The 22000-nt window shown below is 35.6% G+C and overlaps 1 protein-coding gene across 1 annotated transcript in view; it reads right to left on the bottom strand.

The window, feature by feature from the left end:
* LOC150104247 (uncharacterized) overlaps positions 1-22000 on the bottom strand; it is a 260544-nt gene that overhangs the window by 219802 nt on the left and 18742 nt on the right. The window contains exon 2 of the mRNA XM_090396434.1: positions 13066-13158. Within this exon, the coding sequence (XP_090252560.1) occupies positions 13066-13158 (93 nt within the window). The remainder of the gene's footprint in view (positions 1-13065; positions 13159-22000) is intronic.

Raw genomic sequence — 22000 nt, 5'->3', positions numbered from 1 at the left:
GGCACGCGTGCTTCAAGAGTGGAAGAACATCACTGGAAAATTATAAGATCAGGAAGACCTTCAACGAGATCAATCCCCAAAAATGTCAAAACCATTCGGCAACTTGTGCATGAGGATCATCGGAGAACACTCCACAACACTGCTTCCATTGTCGGTGCGTCATACGGAACAGTCCAGGCAATCCTCACGTGTGATTTGAACATGCGTGTTGCTGCCAAGTTCGTCCCCAGGCTGCTGACCCAGGAGCAGAAGGAACACTGCATCGAAGTCTGCCAAGAACTCCATCAGCGTGCCGTGGATGACCCATCCTTCATGTCGAGGATCATTACCGGTGAAGAAACACCCAAGACGAAGCAACAGTCTTCACAGTGGAAGAGCCCATTATCTCCACGACCAAAAAAGGCGAGGCAGGTCCACAGCTTGACCAAGTGCATGCTCATCGTTTTTTTTCGACATTCGCTGCATTGTGCATCGAGAATTTGTCCTCAGGGACCAGACCGTCAATAGCGAGTTCTACTGCCAGGTTTTAAGGCATCTGAGGGAGGACATTTGGCAAAAGCGACCAGATCTGTGGCAGGTGAAAAACTGGATGCTCCACGATGACAACACACCGTCATCGAGCTCTCCTCACACGAGTTTCTCGCCAGAAACAACATGATCTCACTTCCGCACCCATCCTACTTGCCAGATTTGGCTCCTGCAGACTTCCCCCTCTTCCGAAGATGAAGATCTAGCTCAATGGTTACCGTTTTGACATCATTGCGGAAATCCAGCGCGAATCGTAGAAGCTGCTTGACATGCTTCGAAAAGAAGACTTCCAGGACACATTCCAGAAGTGGCAAGAATGCTGGGAGCACTGTATTGATATGCAAGGGGACCATTTTGAAGGTGATATTAGTAAAATTAGATAAATAAAGTAATTTCTTGTAAACAGAGCTAATCTTGAAACTTTTTGATACCACCTCGTATGTTCAGCTTATGTTACCAGAAGTATTTAATAAAACAACTTTAAAGTTGGTCATAGCAGCACGTGTACTGTTATGACATTACAAGTAAACAGCATAAACCAGTATAACACTACGGCTACCAGCAAGAGAATTAGCCTTTTATCCCGCGCCTGGAGGTCTACAAAATTAAAGGACAGAGCACATCATTTATTTTCTTCAAGGACAGTTGCAGCTTAGAAATTAATTAGAAGTACAGGTGTTTATAAGATATCTATGTTGTTTATACGGGGAAAACCATAGGAGGAGGTGGGTGGTGAAGTATGCGCTCCAAACAAATATCTTACACAATATATAATTAATCTCTTGGCTGGAAGTGTTAGAAGCACACATTTCAAAACATGGAATGAGTAAAACAATTCCAATATTAAGCTTTTTAAAATATCACTATATTTAAAAAAGCTTTAAAATATAGTGATATTTTATCACTATATTTAAAGTTTGAATTGGAAATAAGTGGATGTAATTAACACTGGCACAGCTTGTAGGAAAATTGCATCAATTGCTACGATACATTTCTGAAGACTTGTATTTCGCACTTAATAATAGTGTTTGCCAAAATTTATGGTGCAAGATCAGTTTTACAAAAGGCAACCACTTTCGTGAAATTTTATGTTAGTGTTGACTGTCACATGTCAGAACCAAAATGACGTTATTCAGACATCGAATAACGTCATTTCGAAATCTTTTATCTGCAAATTCATGATTTTCTTTTCCCATTACATTTCACATCAGGTGTTATTTTAGTTATTAGCAATGAACCTTTCACTTCATTTATGTACAAGGTGTTTCAAAAGGGGGTATACAACTTTGAATGACAATAAAAGGTAAATAGCAATAGATGAACAATTTCTATTACCGTGCAAATGTATCGTAACACTTGACGTTTCAACACAGAGTTTAAAGTTCGATAAGACTACCTCCAGTAATTCTGCGGAAATCTCATCTGTAATAAATTTCCTGCTACATGCAACAGAGCATATCTGGCATAACTTCAGGAATGGAAACAGTAATTCTGGAACACAGCTTATCCAAACTGGCTGGTAGTGATGGTATGAACACCAGATCATTCGCAAAGTCCCACAAGAAAAAAATCTAATGGTGAACGGTCTCCTTACACCATTCATTTCCATACAGATATCCTGGCATATCTTCTTATTGCCTTTCTTCAAATGTTGTACATGGGTAAATTTGTAGGGCATTAATGTTGTAGATGCTGCCGTAAAACATTCCACACAATCAGATGTGGAATTTCAATTTGACAAGACGCCCGTCTGGTTGACTTCACAGGTCTCTGGAACCTATCTCAAACTTCTTCCACAACAGCAGCATCAGCAGCACGCTGCCTTCCCGTTGATCTTGGATGACGCACAGAACAGTGTTTCTACAAAATTCTTGTGCCACATGTAGATCATCCACCTACTAGGAGGTTCTTTGCCATACTGCTTGCAAAAATTCCCCTGAACCTGTGTTGCAGACTTCGTTTTCTCAAACCAAGACAAACAACGTGCTTGCTCTGCACCATCAAAAGTTGCCATTTTCAAATGGTGTGATATATCACGGCATCTAGTATTGTCACTTGGTAATAAAGTTACATGACCAGAAATTGATGTGTTTCACTACATTATGACACTCACTCAGCTTCTGTATGTCTTCCGAGTTATTTCTCTGTTCTGCAAAGTTGTAGACACCCTTTTGAAACTCCCTGTATAATACTTAAACACCATTTATTAATTGAATTCATTTATTAATTAAACACCATTTATTAATTGAATCAAGGAATTTTACCTGAAGGTAAGTTAGCCTGCCTCATATGACGATGGAAAGGTTTTTTCCCTCCCCGAAACTTGAGTTTTCCTTGCCAAAAACCAAGCGAACTGGAGAGAAAACCACATCGCAGTGATTTAAGACCAGTTGCTTTAGCCTTAATTCAAAACAACTTAACCCAATCCCATTTTCCTTTAGCGCTGTTTTTTCTAACTGTGGTCCACCAGCCATTGGCATCTTTCAGAAGTTCGAATGTGACTTCCAACCACTGCTCATCTAAACATAACAGATGAGCATACTTCAAAAAGCTTTGAAGTTTTTTTGAAGTTCTTTGTAAATTTTTCTAATTCTTTATTCATCATTCCTATTTTATTATTTTCTGAGATAACATTTTAACCTTTCTATTTAACAAACTGCATCACTCACCTCCTCAAAACCCATAAATGTATCCACATGTATACTCATCAGTATTCTTAGCTTAATCATCCCCTTATTAAGTGAAATTACTTGCCTATGAGGAACTTTGGGCAATAAGGGCATTTTATGACACTTCTTGTCATTCAGACATGATTGAAAAATCTTCATGAATCTTGATTTTTTAATCTTTAATGAATATTAAATTCTTGAATCAAGCTTCTTCAGGAATCTTGATAATGGAGGCACCATTATTTAGTAGTAGTAGTAGTATCATGTGAAGTAAGTAGAGCAATTATTATGGGATGAACTTTGCTCAGATTCAGTATTTGAAACTTTTACAAAAAATTATTGAATCATTCCAGTTTTCAGTTCGAGTATATTCAGGGCTACAAAGGAACAACATGTTGAAATTACATATTACAATAACTCTCTGACTTAGCAGAATTTGCAGAAGTTGTGAGTACAAGAAGCTGTCTGCATGGTTCAGTTTTAGTTCTGCTGGATCACTTTTATTACAATATTATCATAAAGAAGTTTCAAAATAATATTAGCAATTCTGCTCTGACTGGATGAAATTTAATGAAATTTTTATTATTATGTGACACCTCCAGGGAGTGCAAAGACTCATCGAGGAAGGGCGCCTACTCTACAGCTCTTCGTCTCCACCATTGAAGCCACCAACTACAACAAACCACAACTACACCAATATTTTCATATAGAAGTTTCGAAATGATATTAGCAATTCTGCTCTGACTGGATGAAATTTAATGAAATTTTTATTATTATTATTACGTGACACCTCCAGGGAGTGCCAACTACTAGTATTTTCACAGACAATCACAACCATCCATGCCCATGGTGGGATTCGAATCCACAGCCTTTTTTCTGTCTGGAGAGCAGCTATGCACCACTCGGCCAACTAGGCTGGCAGTTACAGTTAAGATATACACTCAAATTTTACTTTCAATCTGACTAGTGTTATTGTGACAAAATTTTGGTAGAACAAAACTTGTTCTTTAGAGATAAATCATTAGTTGCACAATGAAGCAGCATGTACATGTACATAAAATGTTCTAAAATGCAATAAAATAATTATTACATTTCAATGACAACTTACATAAGTTGTCTGTATCTTGGGTAACATTAGGTATTGTTACCGAACACTTTTAAACATAGTTTGCAAGTAAAATAACTTTACGATGAATGCTTTCATAATTCATTGAAAAATTATCGGCGAATTGTTTTTTCAATGAATTGCATTTTTGGCGAATGTTTATTCGATTAATTATTTTTTCAATGAATAGTCATTCGATAAATAGTCATTCGATCGATTGCATTCGATAAATAGTCATTCGATCAATTGCATTCGATAAATAGTCATTAGATCAATTGCATTCGATAAATAGTCATTAGATAAACTATCTTTTGATTAACTGTTTTTCGATGAATTTTCACAGAACCAAGGTAATGTTATAATGAACCCATCTTGGTAGTTTTAACTTCTGGAAGTACAGAAAAGCAAAACTAAATTAACTGTGGAGTAAATTGCCTGAGGCAAAAATATAAAATTTAAAAATATGGAAGAGTAATGAATAAAATTTTAGGATAATAAAATGGAAAAGCATTGCATAAACAAGAAAATATAAAGGTACTGAATAAAAGTCAATGGCATAAAATTAATGAGTGAACCCAAGATATAACCTGAATACAGAAATGATAGCAAAAATTCAAAATATACAGAATAACAAGCTATTCAAGACAATGAAATCAAGATTTGTGACACCAAATGACAAGTAACTACTTTCCCATGTTTCGCCTCCATGCATTTCTCTGGTCTTGTAGATGACAGAGAGAAGCGTCAATTCTACAAGTGCTTGGACAAACACATTTTTTTTTGTACTTATAAGAAGCTTGTATTTTGAGAGCAGCAGTATTAGCAAAACACAGAACAATAATTCCTGTCTACTGAATAGTAACATATTCTGCAGACATAACTTATTATTATTATCAGTACGAGAGATCACCAAGGAGTCCAAAGACTCATTGAGGGAGGGCACCTACTCTACTCTCCATCTCAACCACTCAATTCACCAACTACAGCAAACCACAACTATTATCATCGTCTACAACAGCGCCATCTACTGCCCACCACCACTGGTATTTCACAGACAATTACAAACACCCATGCCCACGGCAGGATTCAAACCTACAGCCTTTTGCCTGGAGAGAGTGGATATGCTAACCACTCAGTCGACCAGGCTGGATGCTATACACAGAACAAGTTTTTGAAAGATTTTCATGAAGTCTTCTGCAGCTTCAAAATCAGAAGAATTCTTGCATCTTTCACTAATCACTATACCGTGATGCAGCTGATCTTGCATACTCCCTGATTTCAATTTCCAACTTACCTCCAATTGGTGAGAGTGATCATGACTTTGAAGGTTGCAAAATTTGAGGATTTCTCTCTTTAGAAGGGATATATACAGATCTACAGGTTAGGTAATTATAACAAGCTTTCAGATGCAGCTGACAGCCATCCCATGGCTGTCAGCTGCATCTGAAAGCTTGTTATAATTACCTAATCAAAAAATTTGCAGGGGAAATTTGCTGCATCAAAAAATTTGCAGGGGAAATATGCTAGCAGTGCATGGGATGTAATCAATGGGTATCTTGGGGATGCAATGTCAGAATGTATTCCCATGGTTAGGAAGATAAATAAAATAGATGTTAGATAGATGAGTAGTGGTATTAGGTGGGATCTGCAGAAAAGAAAACATTATGGAGAATTTACAAGGAGAAATGTGATCAGTACACTCATGAGCAGTACAAAGCTGAGGCTAGAAAGGTTACCAGCATAGTAAGGCTAAATCAGATTATAAGAAGACCTTAGCCAAGCAGGTCAAAGGAAATTTCAAAAAATTCTTTCACTACGTGGCAAGTAAAAGGAAGAATGACTTTGGAAGAATAACTTCAAGTCGGTGCTGATGGTATCGAGGTGACTGAGTCAGATGTCATAGTCGAGTTACTCACCAGCCACTTTTCTAAAGTCTATCACCCAAGTGAGGATATTCTATGCCTGATGTAACAATAACTAATATGAGAATTGAAGTTAATGAATCGGAGGTACTTAGGATATTGCAGAATTTAAATGCAAATACTGCTGTAAGTTTGGATGGGATATCAACTCAGGTATTAAATGAAGGTGCAAAGGAACTGTCAATGCTTCTTACTTGGTAATTTAACTTAAGTTTGAGCTCTGGTAAAGTCCCTAGAGAATGGGAGATAAAATAGTTTCTTTGCATAAAGGAGGCTCTAAGAGTGCGGTAGATGAAAATTTGCATAATTTGGGTCTCTGCGATGAGTCTTCTAACTACATGGAGATGCCCATATAATAATAATGACTTTTTTTTACAAAATTCTGGAATGGGTGGATAAGAATGGGATACTCTATGAGGGCCAACATGGTTTTGTTAAAGATTGGTCTTGCCTTAGTAATTTATTAACTTTTTATAATAGTGACAGGCGAGGTGGACAAGGAAAATGGCTACTACACATTGATACTGCTAGATTTTGCTAAGGCTTTTTGACAAGATACCCCATTCATTCATTCATTTCGTATGGTGATTCAATGGCCGTGAGCCCCTTTTACGGGGAAATACGGCACCACCTCAATCCCCCCTATTTTTATCAGGGCTTGGGACTAGCAAAGCTGACTCAGACCTATGGCTGGAGGGATTGTCTTAAGTATTCTTGACTGTATCCGTGTGTTCACGGGGCTGGTTTGCCCACTTGCAGGATGAAAAACCCCAAATAAACTGTGGGGGGGGAACCCTGCTGTCCACACCCAAGACTGGCTAACTTGGCTATGGCTGAGGAAGATCCTTAAGCTCCTCACGTCGTCAACAGGAATCGAGCCTAGGACACTCCTTCCTCAGCCACTAGTCTAACCACGAAGACAGGATACCCCATGGAATACTGTTACGCAAATTAGAACAAATGGGAATGGATATTAAACTTGTGATGGAGATAGGAGGATGGTTCATGGACAGATACCAAAAAGTAGTGTATGGAGGAGCAGAATCCAGGATGAAGCAGGTGACCAGTGGTGTTCCACAAGGTTGTGCACAGACTGTTATGGTTTATTTTGTACATCAATGATACAGGAAATGACTTGAAGGGAGATATTCAGTTGTTTGCTGATGATACAAAGTTAGGTAGCGCAATTATTAATATAGCTGATGTAGAGTGCTTGCAGGGTGATTTATATAAGCTGGCAATATGGGCAAAAGATAATGGATATCAGTTCAATGTGGAAAAATGTCAGTTATGCATTTTGGGATTAAAGATTACAAGCTGTGCACCACATTGACGAAACTGTACTTCAAGAGATTGAAGAGATTAAGGACTTCAGGGTGTTAGTGGACAGAGAGTTGAAGTTCAGAGGGCATATTGTTAAGGTGTCCAAGATAGTTCATAGCTTGGTTATTGAAGAACGCACTAACATGCAGAGATGAAGTTATTATTCCTCTTTATGAGACATTGATATGTCCATATCTGGATTACTGTGCTCAAGTGTGGTGCCCTGGGTTTCTTGGGATGAGGAAGCAGTGGAGAGGGATAACGAGGCGAGTGACCAAATGGTGAGTAGCTTGTGAAATGTTCCCTATGAGGATAGATTGAAGGTGTGTGGATTACAGAAGTTAGTTGAGAGGAGAAAAAGAGCAGTTATAATAGAAACATTTAATATAAGTAAAATAGTTTTAATAAGGTTGATACAGGAGAAATATTTCAGCAGTGGAACAGTGGTGGAAGAACAAGAGATCATCCCTGGAAATTAAGTAAGAATGTGGTTAACAAGGGTGTGAGGACTAGATATTTCGCTTGGAGAGTGGTGAATGAATGAATGTGTTGCCTGACTCAGTTGCGAGTGCTTCATCTGTCAATGAGTTCAGGAACAGGTATGATAGATATTGCATGGATAATTTGGGTCTCCTGCAATGAGTTTTCTGACTCCGTGGAGATGCCCATATAATAACTTTTTTTTTATAGTGTTGCAAGGTATACACCAAATTCAGAAAACGGTTCTCTTTTGGAGGAATAATACAGGGTGACAATACTTATCTGGGTTAATAGTAATGGCAAACCAGAGTTACCTGTATGCAGCTATGGTATGATACTATAATGTATCAGCTTAAAAAAAAATTAACGGGTAAAATTTTTTTATCGTTATTATTAACTCTCACATATAAATCACTTTTTCTTCAGAATTACAACTATTAGGATGTCATTCTGAATTTTTTTTGGCATGGACAATGTTATAATTTTTCTGTTGTATTACCCATTATGAAACAACATGACAGGTTTTTTGAAACTTTTTCATGTAGTACGATCATAATATCCTGTTTTCTCTCTTTAGGAACTGATCAAGAATTTGATGGATGATGATTAAAAAAACTCTCAACCCATCCATGGTGCTGATGCACAATGGGTTTATAACCTTTTCATAGATGGGGTAGATTCTTCATAAAAAAAAAGCATCTGTTATACTTCTTCATCAGTAAAGCCAAGCAGTGACAAGGACCAAGTGACAGTTTTCAAACCTTGAACTATTTTAGAAAGTTTAGTGACTCACCTTGAATTTATCTCCCAAAGAGTGATTTTGTACAGTTTATTTATCAGTACACCTGCTCGTCGACCAGGTGTACTGATAAATAAACTGTCCTCACTTACGACTAGAAAAAAAAATAATAAATCAGGCAGCTGCAAGTACGATAACTATGGGATACAATAGTTATTGTACGATAACCCGCGTACGATAACTATCTCTCACATACATTCAGTCGCTTTCCAGCATCTGTTGCGTGTGGTGTATTAATTAAAATCCTACTGAAATACTACACATAAAATGTCTAGTAAAAGGAAAATGACTTCATCTACTTCATCTAGCAGTACAACATGCCAGCTAACAAGTCAAGGAAAACTATTGATTTAGAGTGTAAAATGAAAGTTATCCAGAAGTATGAAGGCAGAAAGAAAGTGAATACGATAGCACGTGACTTGAAGTGATCGCATTCCACGGTATCGATGATACTTAAGGACAAAGAAAGAATTCGGGAAGCTGTGAAAGATTCCACACCTATGAAGTCTACAATTTTAACCAAACAACAACAGGGACCCATCCATGAAATGGAGAAATTGTTGTTTATGTGGATGGAAGATTAAATACAGAAAAATTCACCCATGAGCCTTTGCACGGTGCAAGCGAAGGCTAGAAGTCTGTTTCAGAGTTTAAAATCATGCGCCGAAGACAATTACGCAGAAGATTTTCAGGCTAGTACTGGATGTTTCAAGCATTTTAAAAAAAAGATTTGCTTTGTATAACGTACATGTCACAGGAGAAGCAGGAAGTGCAGATGAAGATGAAGCCCAAAAATTCGTTGATAGTTTCAACTCTTTAATCAAAGAAGAAGGTTATCTACCGGAACAAATATTTAACGTAGATGAAACTGGCTTGCAACGGAAACGCATGCCAGAATTCAAAGCTTTTAAGAATCGGTTGACTTTGTTGCTTGGTGGGAATGCTGCAGGATTTAAGCTGAAACCTTTTCTCATTTATCATTCAGAAAACCCTCGTGCATTTAAGCACATCAAAAAGCACACACTGCCCATTTACTACTGTTCAAACCCTAAAGCTTGGATGACTCAGGCACTGTTCGAAGACTGGTTCATGAATTGTTTTATTCCCCAGGCTCGTGAATATTGTGCGGAGAGAGGTATCCCTTTCAAGATTTTATTAATTATGGACAATGCCCCTGGCCACCCTTCTCATCTGGATGACCTTCAACATGATGTTAGAGTGGTTTTTATGCCACCTAACACAACTGCTCTCATTCAATCCATGGATCAGGGTACTATTTCAGCATTCAAGGCTCACTACCTCAGAACAACATTCACACACACCATCGAAGCGATAGATTCTGATGCTGATTTATCTTTGCGAGACTTTTGGAAGCAGTACTCTTCAGTATTCTTCAGTGTATCAAGAATATTTCGACTGCATGGAAATGCGTAACAAAGAATTGTATGTCGGGAATTTGGAAAAAGTGTCTAAAATGTTATGCAAATACATCTGAAGGATTTGAAAAAGGTGAGGAACTGGAAGTGATTACAGAAAAAATAGTTAAACTTCAAAAAACCTTAAATTAGGATGTGAAATAGAAGACATAGAGGAGTTGCTAGATTGTGAAATAAAAGAACTTTCGGATGAAGAGTTGATTGAATTGGAAGCACAGAGAGTGTCAGAAGAAAAAGCAAGAGAGAGGAAGAAGAAGAGGAGCCAGAAAAGAAATTCACTGTAAAGATTTTATCAGATTCTTTTTTTGCAACTGAATAAAGCTCTCGTCAGTTTCAAAGCAATGGACCCTAATGTCGAAAGATTCACAAAGGTTGAACATATCATTCAAGATGCATGCTGTGCATTGTTATCGTAAGATATATGAATAAAAAAAGAAACAAACTGTTCAAACAAAGCTCAGTATGTTCCTCATCAAGAGAACATCTCCCACCTCAACCCAAGAACATGACCTTGACGATCCACAACCCAGCACAAGCAAAGATTAAAAATCGATTTTGTAAATTTCATTTGTATTAATTTTAGATTGTATTTTTGTGTTTACAGTACAGTATGTACAGTATTATTTTTCACATTATGTACAATATACATAATTATAAATTTAAAAGATTATAAAAATAAATTATAAAGATGATAAAAAGATTAGAAAGGTTAAAGAATGCTGTTAATAAATATATGGCCGACATACGACCAGATCGACTTACGATCTGTCAGCCAGAACGGAAGTCGGTCGTAAGCCGACGACCAAGTGTACTTCATATTGCATCCATATTGTACAATTTTATCTAGTACTTCAAGGGTTTCATTATAGAAAACAATATCTATATATAGCCGGCCTGGCTGGCCGAGTAGTTAGCGTATCCGATCTCCAGCCAAAGGCCGAGGGTTCAAATCCCGCCATGGGCATGGACGTTTGCGATTGTCTGTGGTTAACCTAGTGGTGGTTGGTGGTAGATGGTGTAGTTGCAATCAATTGGTGGATTGAGTGGTGGAGACAGTGCTGTAGAGCAGGTGCTCTCCCTCAATGAGTCATTGGACTCCCTGGAGGTGTCTAATAATAGGCAGTAGATGTTTTTTGTTGCCCACTGCAGGACCACCATCCTGTTTACTAGAGGTTTGAAGCAAATTGAGTACCATGTTTGGTCTCCACAGCAGAGTTTCTGGATTATCTACCCTTATAGTAATAAATGTAAGACAAGTTTACAACCTCTTGTGACAATAAAGCAGTTCACTTTGTGTCTTGTGCACTGCCACGGTGTAATCAAAAACTTAATATGACATCATGATATCTCACACCAAAAGTTTAATTGACAGCTTTAAGTAAAACGTTTTGTCTGCTTAGCAACATCATTCATGTGTTGATTCTGAAATTTACATACTAACATGCGAAGATTATATAAATTAAGATTTCTATATATGTGACAATAAACAACTGTTCACAATATTAACTGTGAACAGCTGTTTTATTCTAAAATACTTTTTAATGGTGACTGATTTAATAAGACTGCTATTTTAACTTTGTAATAAGTTAATTAGACTTTCCTTGAATTATAAAGGGACTAATCAGTGGCAGAAGCAAGTCAGCATTTAAGTGTTAAATAAAAAAAATAATGAAAAACTTTTTCACCCAGATATGCTTTAACCACCTTACCGGCTATTATGGATCAAATACGCATCCTCATATGCTTCGTATCCATCATATATTTCAATTTTAATAAGTTTAAAATACAAGAAAATAATGCTTTTGAAAGTGTTCTTTACTTGAATTTTAAAGTGTATTCTATTCATAGATTCTGTTTTTATCTTTTGAACTGTTGCAAAGAAATTGTGCAATAGTTCAAAAGAGAAGCTAAATTATCTTTAATGAATAGATTTCATAGAAGAGCTCAAATATTTGAAATAACTATTAAAAGAAACTAGCCTGTATACACAAGAAAGACAATCAGATTAAAAGAACTATAAAGCAGTAAAACAGGATCACATGGCAGTAAAAATTAAATATATGTAAAAATGAATTACAGATTCAACTATTTAAAATTAAAATGGGAAAAGATGGAGGGAAGAGATGAGAGAAAAGTTATTTCACAACGATGTAGAGAATAAAGACGTACAAAGAGAATTCAAATCAGTCATGCTGCAAATAGGAGAAGCACGACTTCTTTAACATTATTAAAAATTTTTACAAAACAATATAAATGAAGTAAAAAAAAATTATGAACTTCAATTTTTATGCCTCTATCTTTTAGTTTCATTAATTTAAAGAACACCACTATCGACTTGAAGTGCCTCTTTTTTTTTTCACTCTAAAATCAAATCTGAAATTTCCGATTTTAATACCAATAATCACATCATTCTGCATTATACACTTAAATAAGTATTTTGAAAAGATAACCAAATTATGTATAATTTTCAGCAGAAATGCACTAAAAGAATAAGAGTGGTGAAAATAATAATAATAAATAAATAATATATATAAGACAAGAAGAAAACTGGAAACATGTCTGATCCTTTTAATTTATGATGACAAAGACAGACAGTAAAATGTTTTTTTGTTTTGTTTTTTTGAGTACATGACAGTAAAATGTTTTTTTGTTTTGTTTTTTGAGTACATGACTGAACTACTAAGCATGTATATTCACAGAGAAAAATATAATGAAAAGAATAAAAAAAATCTACCAAACATCTTCACACATACTCAATGTTAGAACTCCAGAATTTTAAAGTAGTCTAAGAATAATTACTCACATATTTTTCTTCATATTTTCTGGCTATCTCCAGTATGTTATCTTCTTCATCAATCGTAAGTGGGTCATCAGAAATGTTGTCTGATACATCTTTCTAAAATTAATCAATTAGTTTTGTTGCATTTCATTCTGCAGCAGTACTCTAATAATCACAATCAAAATAAAAATATAAAATAACAAAAACCTACACTTGCATACACCTGATTCTTGATATATTTATCTGAAACTTAGATAAAAAATAAATACGAGTGTATCAAGTTAAAATAGTAGAGAAAGAAAGTGAAAAAAGTTACATCCACCATAATCATTAAAATTATGTCTGTTGAATTAAGCTTTGCTTCAAAAGATCAGCATGAAGTGAAAGAATGAGAGAGAAAATTATAACAGAGGCATGAAAAGTATGAATTTAGGGGAATAACAAGATAAAGTGAAATTAAAATAAGAATTAGAAAGGAGAAGACAAAAATAAAAGGTGAACAACAGAATTTTTTTTTTTTCATGAGAGCACTGAGCACCCAAATGCTGAGTGAATGAATTAAGAAACATTATGGTGAACAATGTAATTAGGCCTTGCCGACCCACCCATAAAGAACCTTGATTCTGTGAGTTCAGTGACATGATGTTAGTGAAATACCACATTTCCCTGTAGTGAAGAAATAAATCTTGACTGCACTAAAATTTAACTTCTAATTACTGCTACTGGTGTTTTTTTTTCAAGCTTTAGTTACTTTATTTCACCATTTTTGTATCAGACCCACCTTCTATCAAGTTAAGAGAGGCCAATAAGAATTACTTTGCCATAATCATTAAAATTGTTTTGCTTCCCAAAGCTCCTCACAAAGTGAAAGAATGAGAAAGGAAAACCTTTGCATGAAGAGTATGAATTAAGGAAAATAAGATAAAGTTTGTTCAAAAAAAAAAAAAAAAAAAGATTTGTTTTCTTTCTGTGATCTAATTCAGCTGTTAAGAAATTATTCTTATTGTCAAATTCTACACTCAAACAAAGAAATGGCTGTCCAAAATATGTTAATTATCTGTTTCTTAAGTAATTTTTATCTTTAAAATATAAAAATGTACTATATATAAAAATATCACTGATCACAAGATTGCCTAAAGGCTCTTATCTTTAAAATTTGGCACTGTAAAGACAGGAAAACAGAGGATATGATAAATAAAGTGGTATGATAAATATCATAGCCAAATAAGTCTAATTGAAATTTAAGTTAGAAAACTGACAATTTTTGGCACTGGAGTTGGCTTAATGCATAATAAAGTCACTAACTCAACCTAAAAGCCTGTATATTTATTTACCTTTCATTAGTGCTTTTGATTAAATTTTCACTGGCTTGATCTGATGACTTTCAAACAGTTTATTCTCCTCAGAGAACAGGCAGAAACCTTAAGTGAGGCAAAAATTCTCTGCTTAATAATACCACAGCAATCCCATGTCAGAAAGTCATATTTTTAAATAAGCAACAATATTTGGTCTCTGTTGAAAACCAAAAATTTGAAACTGTTGTCAGGCTAGTGAAATTTCAATCAAAATGACTAATAGAAGATAAATATACATGCTCATGGGCATTTATGCCTTAAGTAGTACATACCAATGCTGAAAGTTCTCATTAGATTGCTGCTCAATTTTAAAATTAAGTTTCAAAATTTATTTGGCTATAATAAAATGATGAATTTATATCCTCTGTTTCTATATCACTGAATAATAATTCACATTATCTTAACATGGAAATGCTCATGTGATATTATTAGACTATTCTCCTTATATGTATTATACGATACTGAAATAAGTTACAAAACTTACTGCTATGAAGTTAAAATTTTTCTATAGTGCATTGTTACAAAATGCTGCAAGAATAAGATAAAACTGAATTAGTTATAAGCATTTTGAAATAAAATGAATAACCAAATTTAGGTAATTTGGAAATACAAACAGGATTTTTTTTTTAACCAATATCAAATATATCAAGAACATGATGCTGGTTAATAGCTAATTCTGAACTATGAACAAACAAATCCATGACATGCACACATAAGAGGGGGGGGGGGAGAGTTAAAAAAAAGCAGCGTATGCTAATAGAATCAACAACTGCAGTTGTTGATTCCATTAGCATACTCTGGAAAAAAGTGTATGCAATAAAGTCAAAATAATCACATCTATTTTTATGAGTAATTATTTACACTCTGATTGGGAGGAAGAAGCAGTAAAGTAGTAATGCAGATTTTATTCTAATGCAGGGATATCACAATCAGCATGATAGGGGAATAACAACTGGGAAATTCATATTTCAGCTGGAAGAGTTTAGCAAACATGAAGTAATGATTTTTCATATTTGTCTAAATAAAATAAAGAATGATTCTGATGAGAATGGAAGCCAAAATGATGATTAGTATTAGAGGAAAGCACAACAATAATCTAACAATAAACACAAATGGAGGAAATAACATCATTATGGCTTTATAACAATACCAGATGAAATAACATGACAAGTTGAAGTGAGGTCACTGTGAAAGTTTCGACGATAAAATCTCATCATCTTATTTAATGATGAAGAATTAAAGAACTCCAGTACCTTGCTATCATGTTCCAGAAGAATGGCAATATATATATATATATATATATATATATATATATATATATATATATATATATATAAAGTGTGACCAGATTTCTTTTCAATGTATCATCAAGTTGCAAAACAAAAAGGATGCTTAGAATGACTCACAGATCAACATATTAAAATCTATAGAAATTACAGTCATCTGAACATAAACCACAATTTTAACCTATCAAGCTATAATAGATTTAGTTTAATCCTTTATCCCAGTGAGAGCAAACAAAGTTTGCACCTGAAAATATCTTCAGGACTAAATATAGTGTTGTACTATCTTATCCAGTAAGTAGTGCAACACCAAGGCAACTCGTGGCAAAGGTGGAGCAAGCTACCAGGCACTTCTGGATAAGATAGTACAACACTATATTTAGTCCTGAAGATATTTTCAGGTGCAAACTTTGTTTGCTCTCACTGGGATAAAGGATTAAACTAAATCTATTATAGTCTAACCTAGTGATAAATAAATTTTCAAAACCTATCAAGCTGTTTACTAGGCCATGATTGTATACACACACCCAAGCTTTATGCTTGCCTGGTTGGCTGAGTGGTCAGCACATTTGCTCTTCAATCAACAGGATGTGTTCAAATCCCATTATCGATACCTGTGAATGTATCAATAATGTATTTAATATGGTAAATGAATTCCACCTAGGGGTCAGACCACTGACCACAGTCCTGCTGACCAAAACTTGAAAAACATTCCATAGATGTCACTATAATAGCTTTCCAGATTATTTAAAACCCTAGTGCATTGGCAGCACTGATATGGATGGGATTCACATTAAAATAATACACAGATATCCATATATGTATGCATATTTAAAAAGAAATAAAAAGATTCAGAGAAATACAGGCATTACATTACATATGAGGAACAACAATTCACACTTAGGAATAAGAAAAATGTACATATTTATTATATAAATCACAAATATAAATCACAAATAATTACATTACATATGAGGAACAACAATTCACACTTAGGAATAAGAAAAATGTACATATTTATTATATAAATCACAAATAAGAGAAATTTACTGGTATATATTTATGCAGACAACTAGTTACATACTTATTATTAACACCAGATCTCCATGAAGTCTAAAAACTCATCACTTTAAATTCATTCAATATATCTGCATTCCCCACAATGTTACGTAAAGCATTCCAGTGACCAACCACTCGCCATGCAAAAAAAACCTACTCCTTATGCTCCTGCTCACAACCTTCTTATTCCAGGGATGTCCCCTTGTTCTAGCCCCTTCCCCCATTCTATGAAAAATTTCTTCCACATTAACCTGGTAACAACACTTGACCAAATTAAATGTCTCAATCATATCCCCTCTCTTCTCCAATTCACAAGACTTTGCAAACTGCATTCCCACAATCGGTCCTCATATCCCACATCCCAAAGACCAGTTACGACCTTGCACAACTTGTGCAATGTGACCTCTGAACTTCAGATCTTTGTACACCACAATTCAAAGGTCTCTTGTCTCCTCAACTTCCTCCAAAATTTCCTCACCAAGTATGTATACTTTGCATCCCATTGTTGCCTATCAAATTTCAGAACCTTACACTTTGCAACACTGAGCTTACAGTTCCTACAGTTCCAGTTCCTACTTGATTCCTCATCACTCTCCCCAGTTTTGCATCATCTTCAAACAGTTGCATATCATCATTTAAACACATCCAAATATCATTAATACACAAATCAAATAACAACGGTCCAAAAACAGACCCTTGTGGCACATCACTAGTGACTTGCCTCTTCCAGGATACTGCTTTCTATATACAATTTGCTGATACCTACTGTATATGAGAGCCAAGTTGCCTATCCAACTCACTAATCTATCATCCAATTCCATCTGCTCCAGTTTATTGTGGTACGGCAATCTATTAAAAGCTTTTGTTGAAATCTAAGTAGACTACTGTACATGCATCTCCTGTGTCCAATACATTTATCACCTTGTTATAATACGTAAGTTGGTAAAACACAATCTCTCTTTAACAAACCCATGTGAATAAGCACAAAGAATACCACTGTTATCAAAACATTTTTGTATCTTATATCTCACCAACCTCTCCAATACCTTAACTAGAACTCCAGATATACAGATCGGCCTATAATTTGTTGCTTTAGCCTTATCATCACCTTTGTGAAGTAGAACAATTTTGCTTTCCCTCCACTACTTTGGGACTTTTACTGTTGCAAGACTCTTGTTAACCAGGTAAGCCAAAGCTGATGCTAACTCCCTAGAACATTCCCTCAAGACACATGGTGATATATCATCATGTCCTATTGCCTTATTGACATCCAGCTTACTTAACTTCTCATTTACTTCTTGATTTAATTTCATTCTCAAGTATAGAGAATGAAATGAAATCCAGTTCATTTCATTCTCTATGTTTGAGCTTCTGATTTCATACTGAGGATGAAACACCCTGATGAACTGGATTTTAACGGTATAGAAGCGAACACAGATTGATATCAATCTGTGTTCGCATCTATACCATTAAAATCCAATCAACATGTGCGATGAACACAAGCCTTTCCACACACTGATGAACTGCTCACTGAACATCTCAATTATCCTCTGCAGCACTCACTTCACACTTTCATCCACTAACAGCATTTTACCATAATCATTCTTCCATCTACTTGCCACATATTGAAAAAACTCATGAGGGTGTTTCTTGGCCTGATTTGTAAATTTCTGCTCATACTGCACTTTTGTTGTCCTTATTAAGTCACTCTCCTGGACTGCTCTTTATACTTTTCATGCAACTGATTATTACCATTATTCATCTTGTGCTGCCTCCAAAGTGCCTTCTTCTAGATTTCATGCTTAATACCCTCACCATCCATTTTACACCTATCTCATTCAGCTTTTTTGACTTTTGGAATACATTCACAACATTGATGCTGTGAATGTGTGTGTGTGTGTGTGTGAATATACACACACACACACACTGACAAAGAAATATATAACAGCTGATGCTGTTATATATTTCTTTGTCAGTTCCCAAAAGGCATTTATTTCCTTACTGTTAAACTCAAATTCCCAAATGCTATCTCTTCATTCCAATCTGTACTGTCATAATTAAAATCATCCATAATAATCGCCCTTTCCTTGTTCACTAACCGAAGTTGTTATACATTTCTTCATCGCCACACTCTACATTGCTTGGCCTATAGCAACGTCCAACTACATATCTCCTCCTGTCAACATCCACCTCACACCACACTATCTCAAAACCAATGCCACAATTTCCCCTCTTTGATGTCTAGTTTATGTGGACATATTCCCATGCCAACATCAGCAGCACTCCTCCTCCCTTTCTCTTTTCTTGCGAAAGACACTACCCTTCAGGGTACAGTGTCTTTCGCAGAACAGAGAAAAGAGAAAGGAATACATAGTAATACATTTATTACAATGTATTCCAAGTAAGGAATAATTCCAAAGGAATTATTCCTTACTTGTAATCCATTCTTCGGAAAATTAAATAAGAAACTTTGCACAAAAAACATAGCTAAAAGATATTTTAGCTAAAATATCTACCATGATATGACTAATACCTCATATTACAATAAGACAGAAAGGAAAGAGACAAAACACACACACACACACACACACACACACACACACACACACACACACACACACACACACACAAAGTGCTAAACATATAGTGCATTAGTAGTGTAGATAGACTAAGATAATCCAGAAATTCTACTGTAGAAACCAATATGGAAGCTTTTTTTCATTTCAGGCAACTGATGATGCAGGGTAGTGATCTCACACCAGGTGAAGAGAAGATATCACCTAAATGATCAGAATCTTCTCTAATATTGTATATATATAGTTTTTAGGTAAGCTGCTGTATTTACTTTTCTACAGCTGAAGAAGTCTTGTGTAATAAAGATAAAACTAGTCCTGAACATACTGGTGAATTCTATTCAATTCTCTATAGCCAAGCACAATCTTGATTCTTCACACCTGCATATTCCAATAAATGCATAGTGAAACATAATTTTCTTTATGATATCCTATAAAAGGTTAGCAATCTACAACACACTGATTCTATGGGTGGAACTAAATTTAGTAATTACTCAATTAAGAGGTCTGCATATCACAGGTTTTGGGTGATATGTAGTCACAAATCCAGAAAGACAAAGAACTCATTTACCAACAGGATATCGCTCCATGCTGCACTTCAAAAAAAAAAAAAAAAGTGAAAGAGTTGCTCAAAAATCATATCCAATTGCTTTACAGTGGCCAGGTAACTCTCCTGACCCAATAGAAAATTTGTGAGCCATAATGAAAAAGAGACTTGGAAAGTTAAATTGTGATACAAAGGATAACTTAATACAATCCACTATAAAAGCATGGTTTTGAGATGCAGAAATAAAAAAAAAAAATATGTTCTACATTGGTGGAGTCCATGCCTAAGTGAATTAATGAACTTATTTGGAACAGAGGAGCACATATAAATTACTAGGTAAATTTGGTTTCTTGTAGATAAACTTATAAGTTGGTGATACTTAACTGTCAGATTTTTAGGAAAAGACAACGTATACCATAATATTAATTAAAAAAGTTTAATTAATACTTCCTATATTTTGGTAATGTTACATTACCATCTTCAAGGAACATAAAAATAATGTGCATGCAGTCACTAACATTGAACAAATATGGCTGAAGACAACAACTGAAGTCAGTCCTAGTGGGCTAAATTGGGTAGGAGTCTTGGCTGTTGGGCTGATATTCTAAGAATTCAAGCTTCCCATATTTGGGGCAGTCTCATGCATCCAAATTTGTTGAAGTTCGGGGAGTTTTTTTTTTTTTTTTTTTAGAGCTGAGGCTGATTCCAGGAATAATCTCTCATATTTATACTTGCTGCGGTGTAGGCTTTCTTTTAGCGTATTTTGTGGCGGGTGTCCAAAGCATGGTCAGCAAGTCCTGAGTGGCTGTATTGGCAGAAACGGATATAATCCTTATGTTCAGATATCTTGATATTAGCTGTCCTGCCTGCTTCGGATATCAGGATATCTGAACATAAGGATTATATCAGTTTCCACCAATACAGCCACTCGGGACTTGCTGACCATGCTTTGGACACCCACCACAAGATATGCTGGAAGAAAGCCGTTTTACTACACCGCAGCAAGTATTACTACACCTGGAATCGGCCTTAGCTCTAAAAAACTTCCCAAACCTCAACAAATTTGGACGCATGAGACTGCCTCAAATATGGGAAGTTTGATTCTTAGAACATCAGCCAAGATAACTACCCAAATTAGCCCACTAGGTGGCACCTTTTAGGACTCTAGGACAGACTTCAGTCATATTTGTTCAGTATTAGTGCCTGTGTGCACATATCATTATTTTTATGTTCCCTGAAGATGGTAATATAACATTACTGAAATATAGGAAATATTAATTAAGGTTTTTTTAATTGATATTATAGTATACATTGTCTTTCCCTAAAAATCTGACAGTTAGGTAAAGTTGGAGTTTAATTTTTGTACTTATTTTTTTATTTTTCTTTAAAATGTGAGTGTTCAGATTAATTTGTTCGCTACTGTTTGTAAAAACTATGATTCCTCAGTCGACATGCTTAATGCAGAGTTCCAAGCATCAACTGGAACACAAATCGGTACAAAAATATTCAGAACCAAAACTCAGAACGTGGGTTTCTATGGTAGGGCAGCAATATGAAAGCCCCCACATTACTCAAACCAACATACAGCAGCAGCAGCATTTTCAGTAGTGCAAAAAGCACATAGTGGGACATGGAAGCTTGGAAAGCCATGTTATGGAGTGACGAGTCACGCTACACTCTCTACTGGGTGGATGAGCAGGTGCCATGTGAACATCTCTTACCAGAGTGCATAATCCCAACTATGAAATTTTAAAGTGGCAGCATGATGGTATGGTCCTATTTTTTCCCTGATTTGGCCTCAACATTGAACTCCAAGATGTATCTGAACATTCTGGACAATGCAAAGCCGTGGCATTTCTATGGAAATAACCAGTCTCTTTCAGCAAGATAATGCATAGTGTTATAAGGCTGCTGATGTAACTGTGTAGACAAGAATGTCACCACACTTGACTGGCCTCCACAGAGCCCTGATCTCAACCCTATTAAACATTTGTGAAATGAATTGGAAAGCTAGGGCTCTGTGGAGGCCAGTGAAGGGACGTTCACTCCATAATAATCCAGGACCTCATGCCTACAAGAAGAATGCTCCAAAATTTCCGCTGATTGCTATTATATGCTTGTGAAAAGTATGCTCCATGCAAT

Source organism: Typopeltis vanoorti, chromosome 8 (assembly GCF_054136105.1).
Source record: "Typopeltis vanoorti isolate ZY-2024b chromosome 8, IOZ_Tvanoo_1.0, whole genome shotgun sequence".
NCBI classification, from domain to species: Eukaryota; Metazoa; Arthropoda; class Arachnida; order Uropygi; family Thelyphonidae; genus Typopeltis; species Typopeltis vanoorti.
The sequence above is the reverse complement of the archived record's forward strand: the minus strand, read 5'-3'. Positions and strand labels throughout refer to the sequence as shown.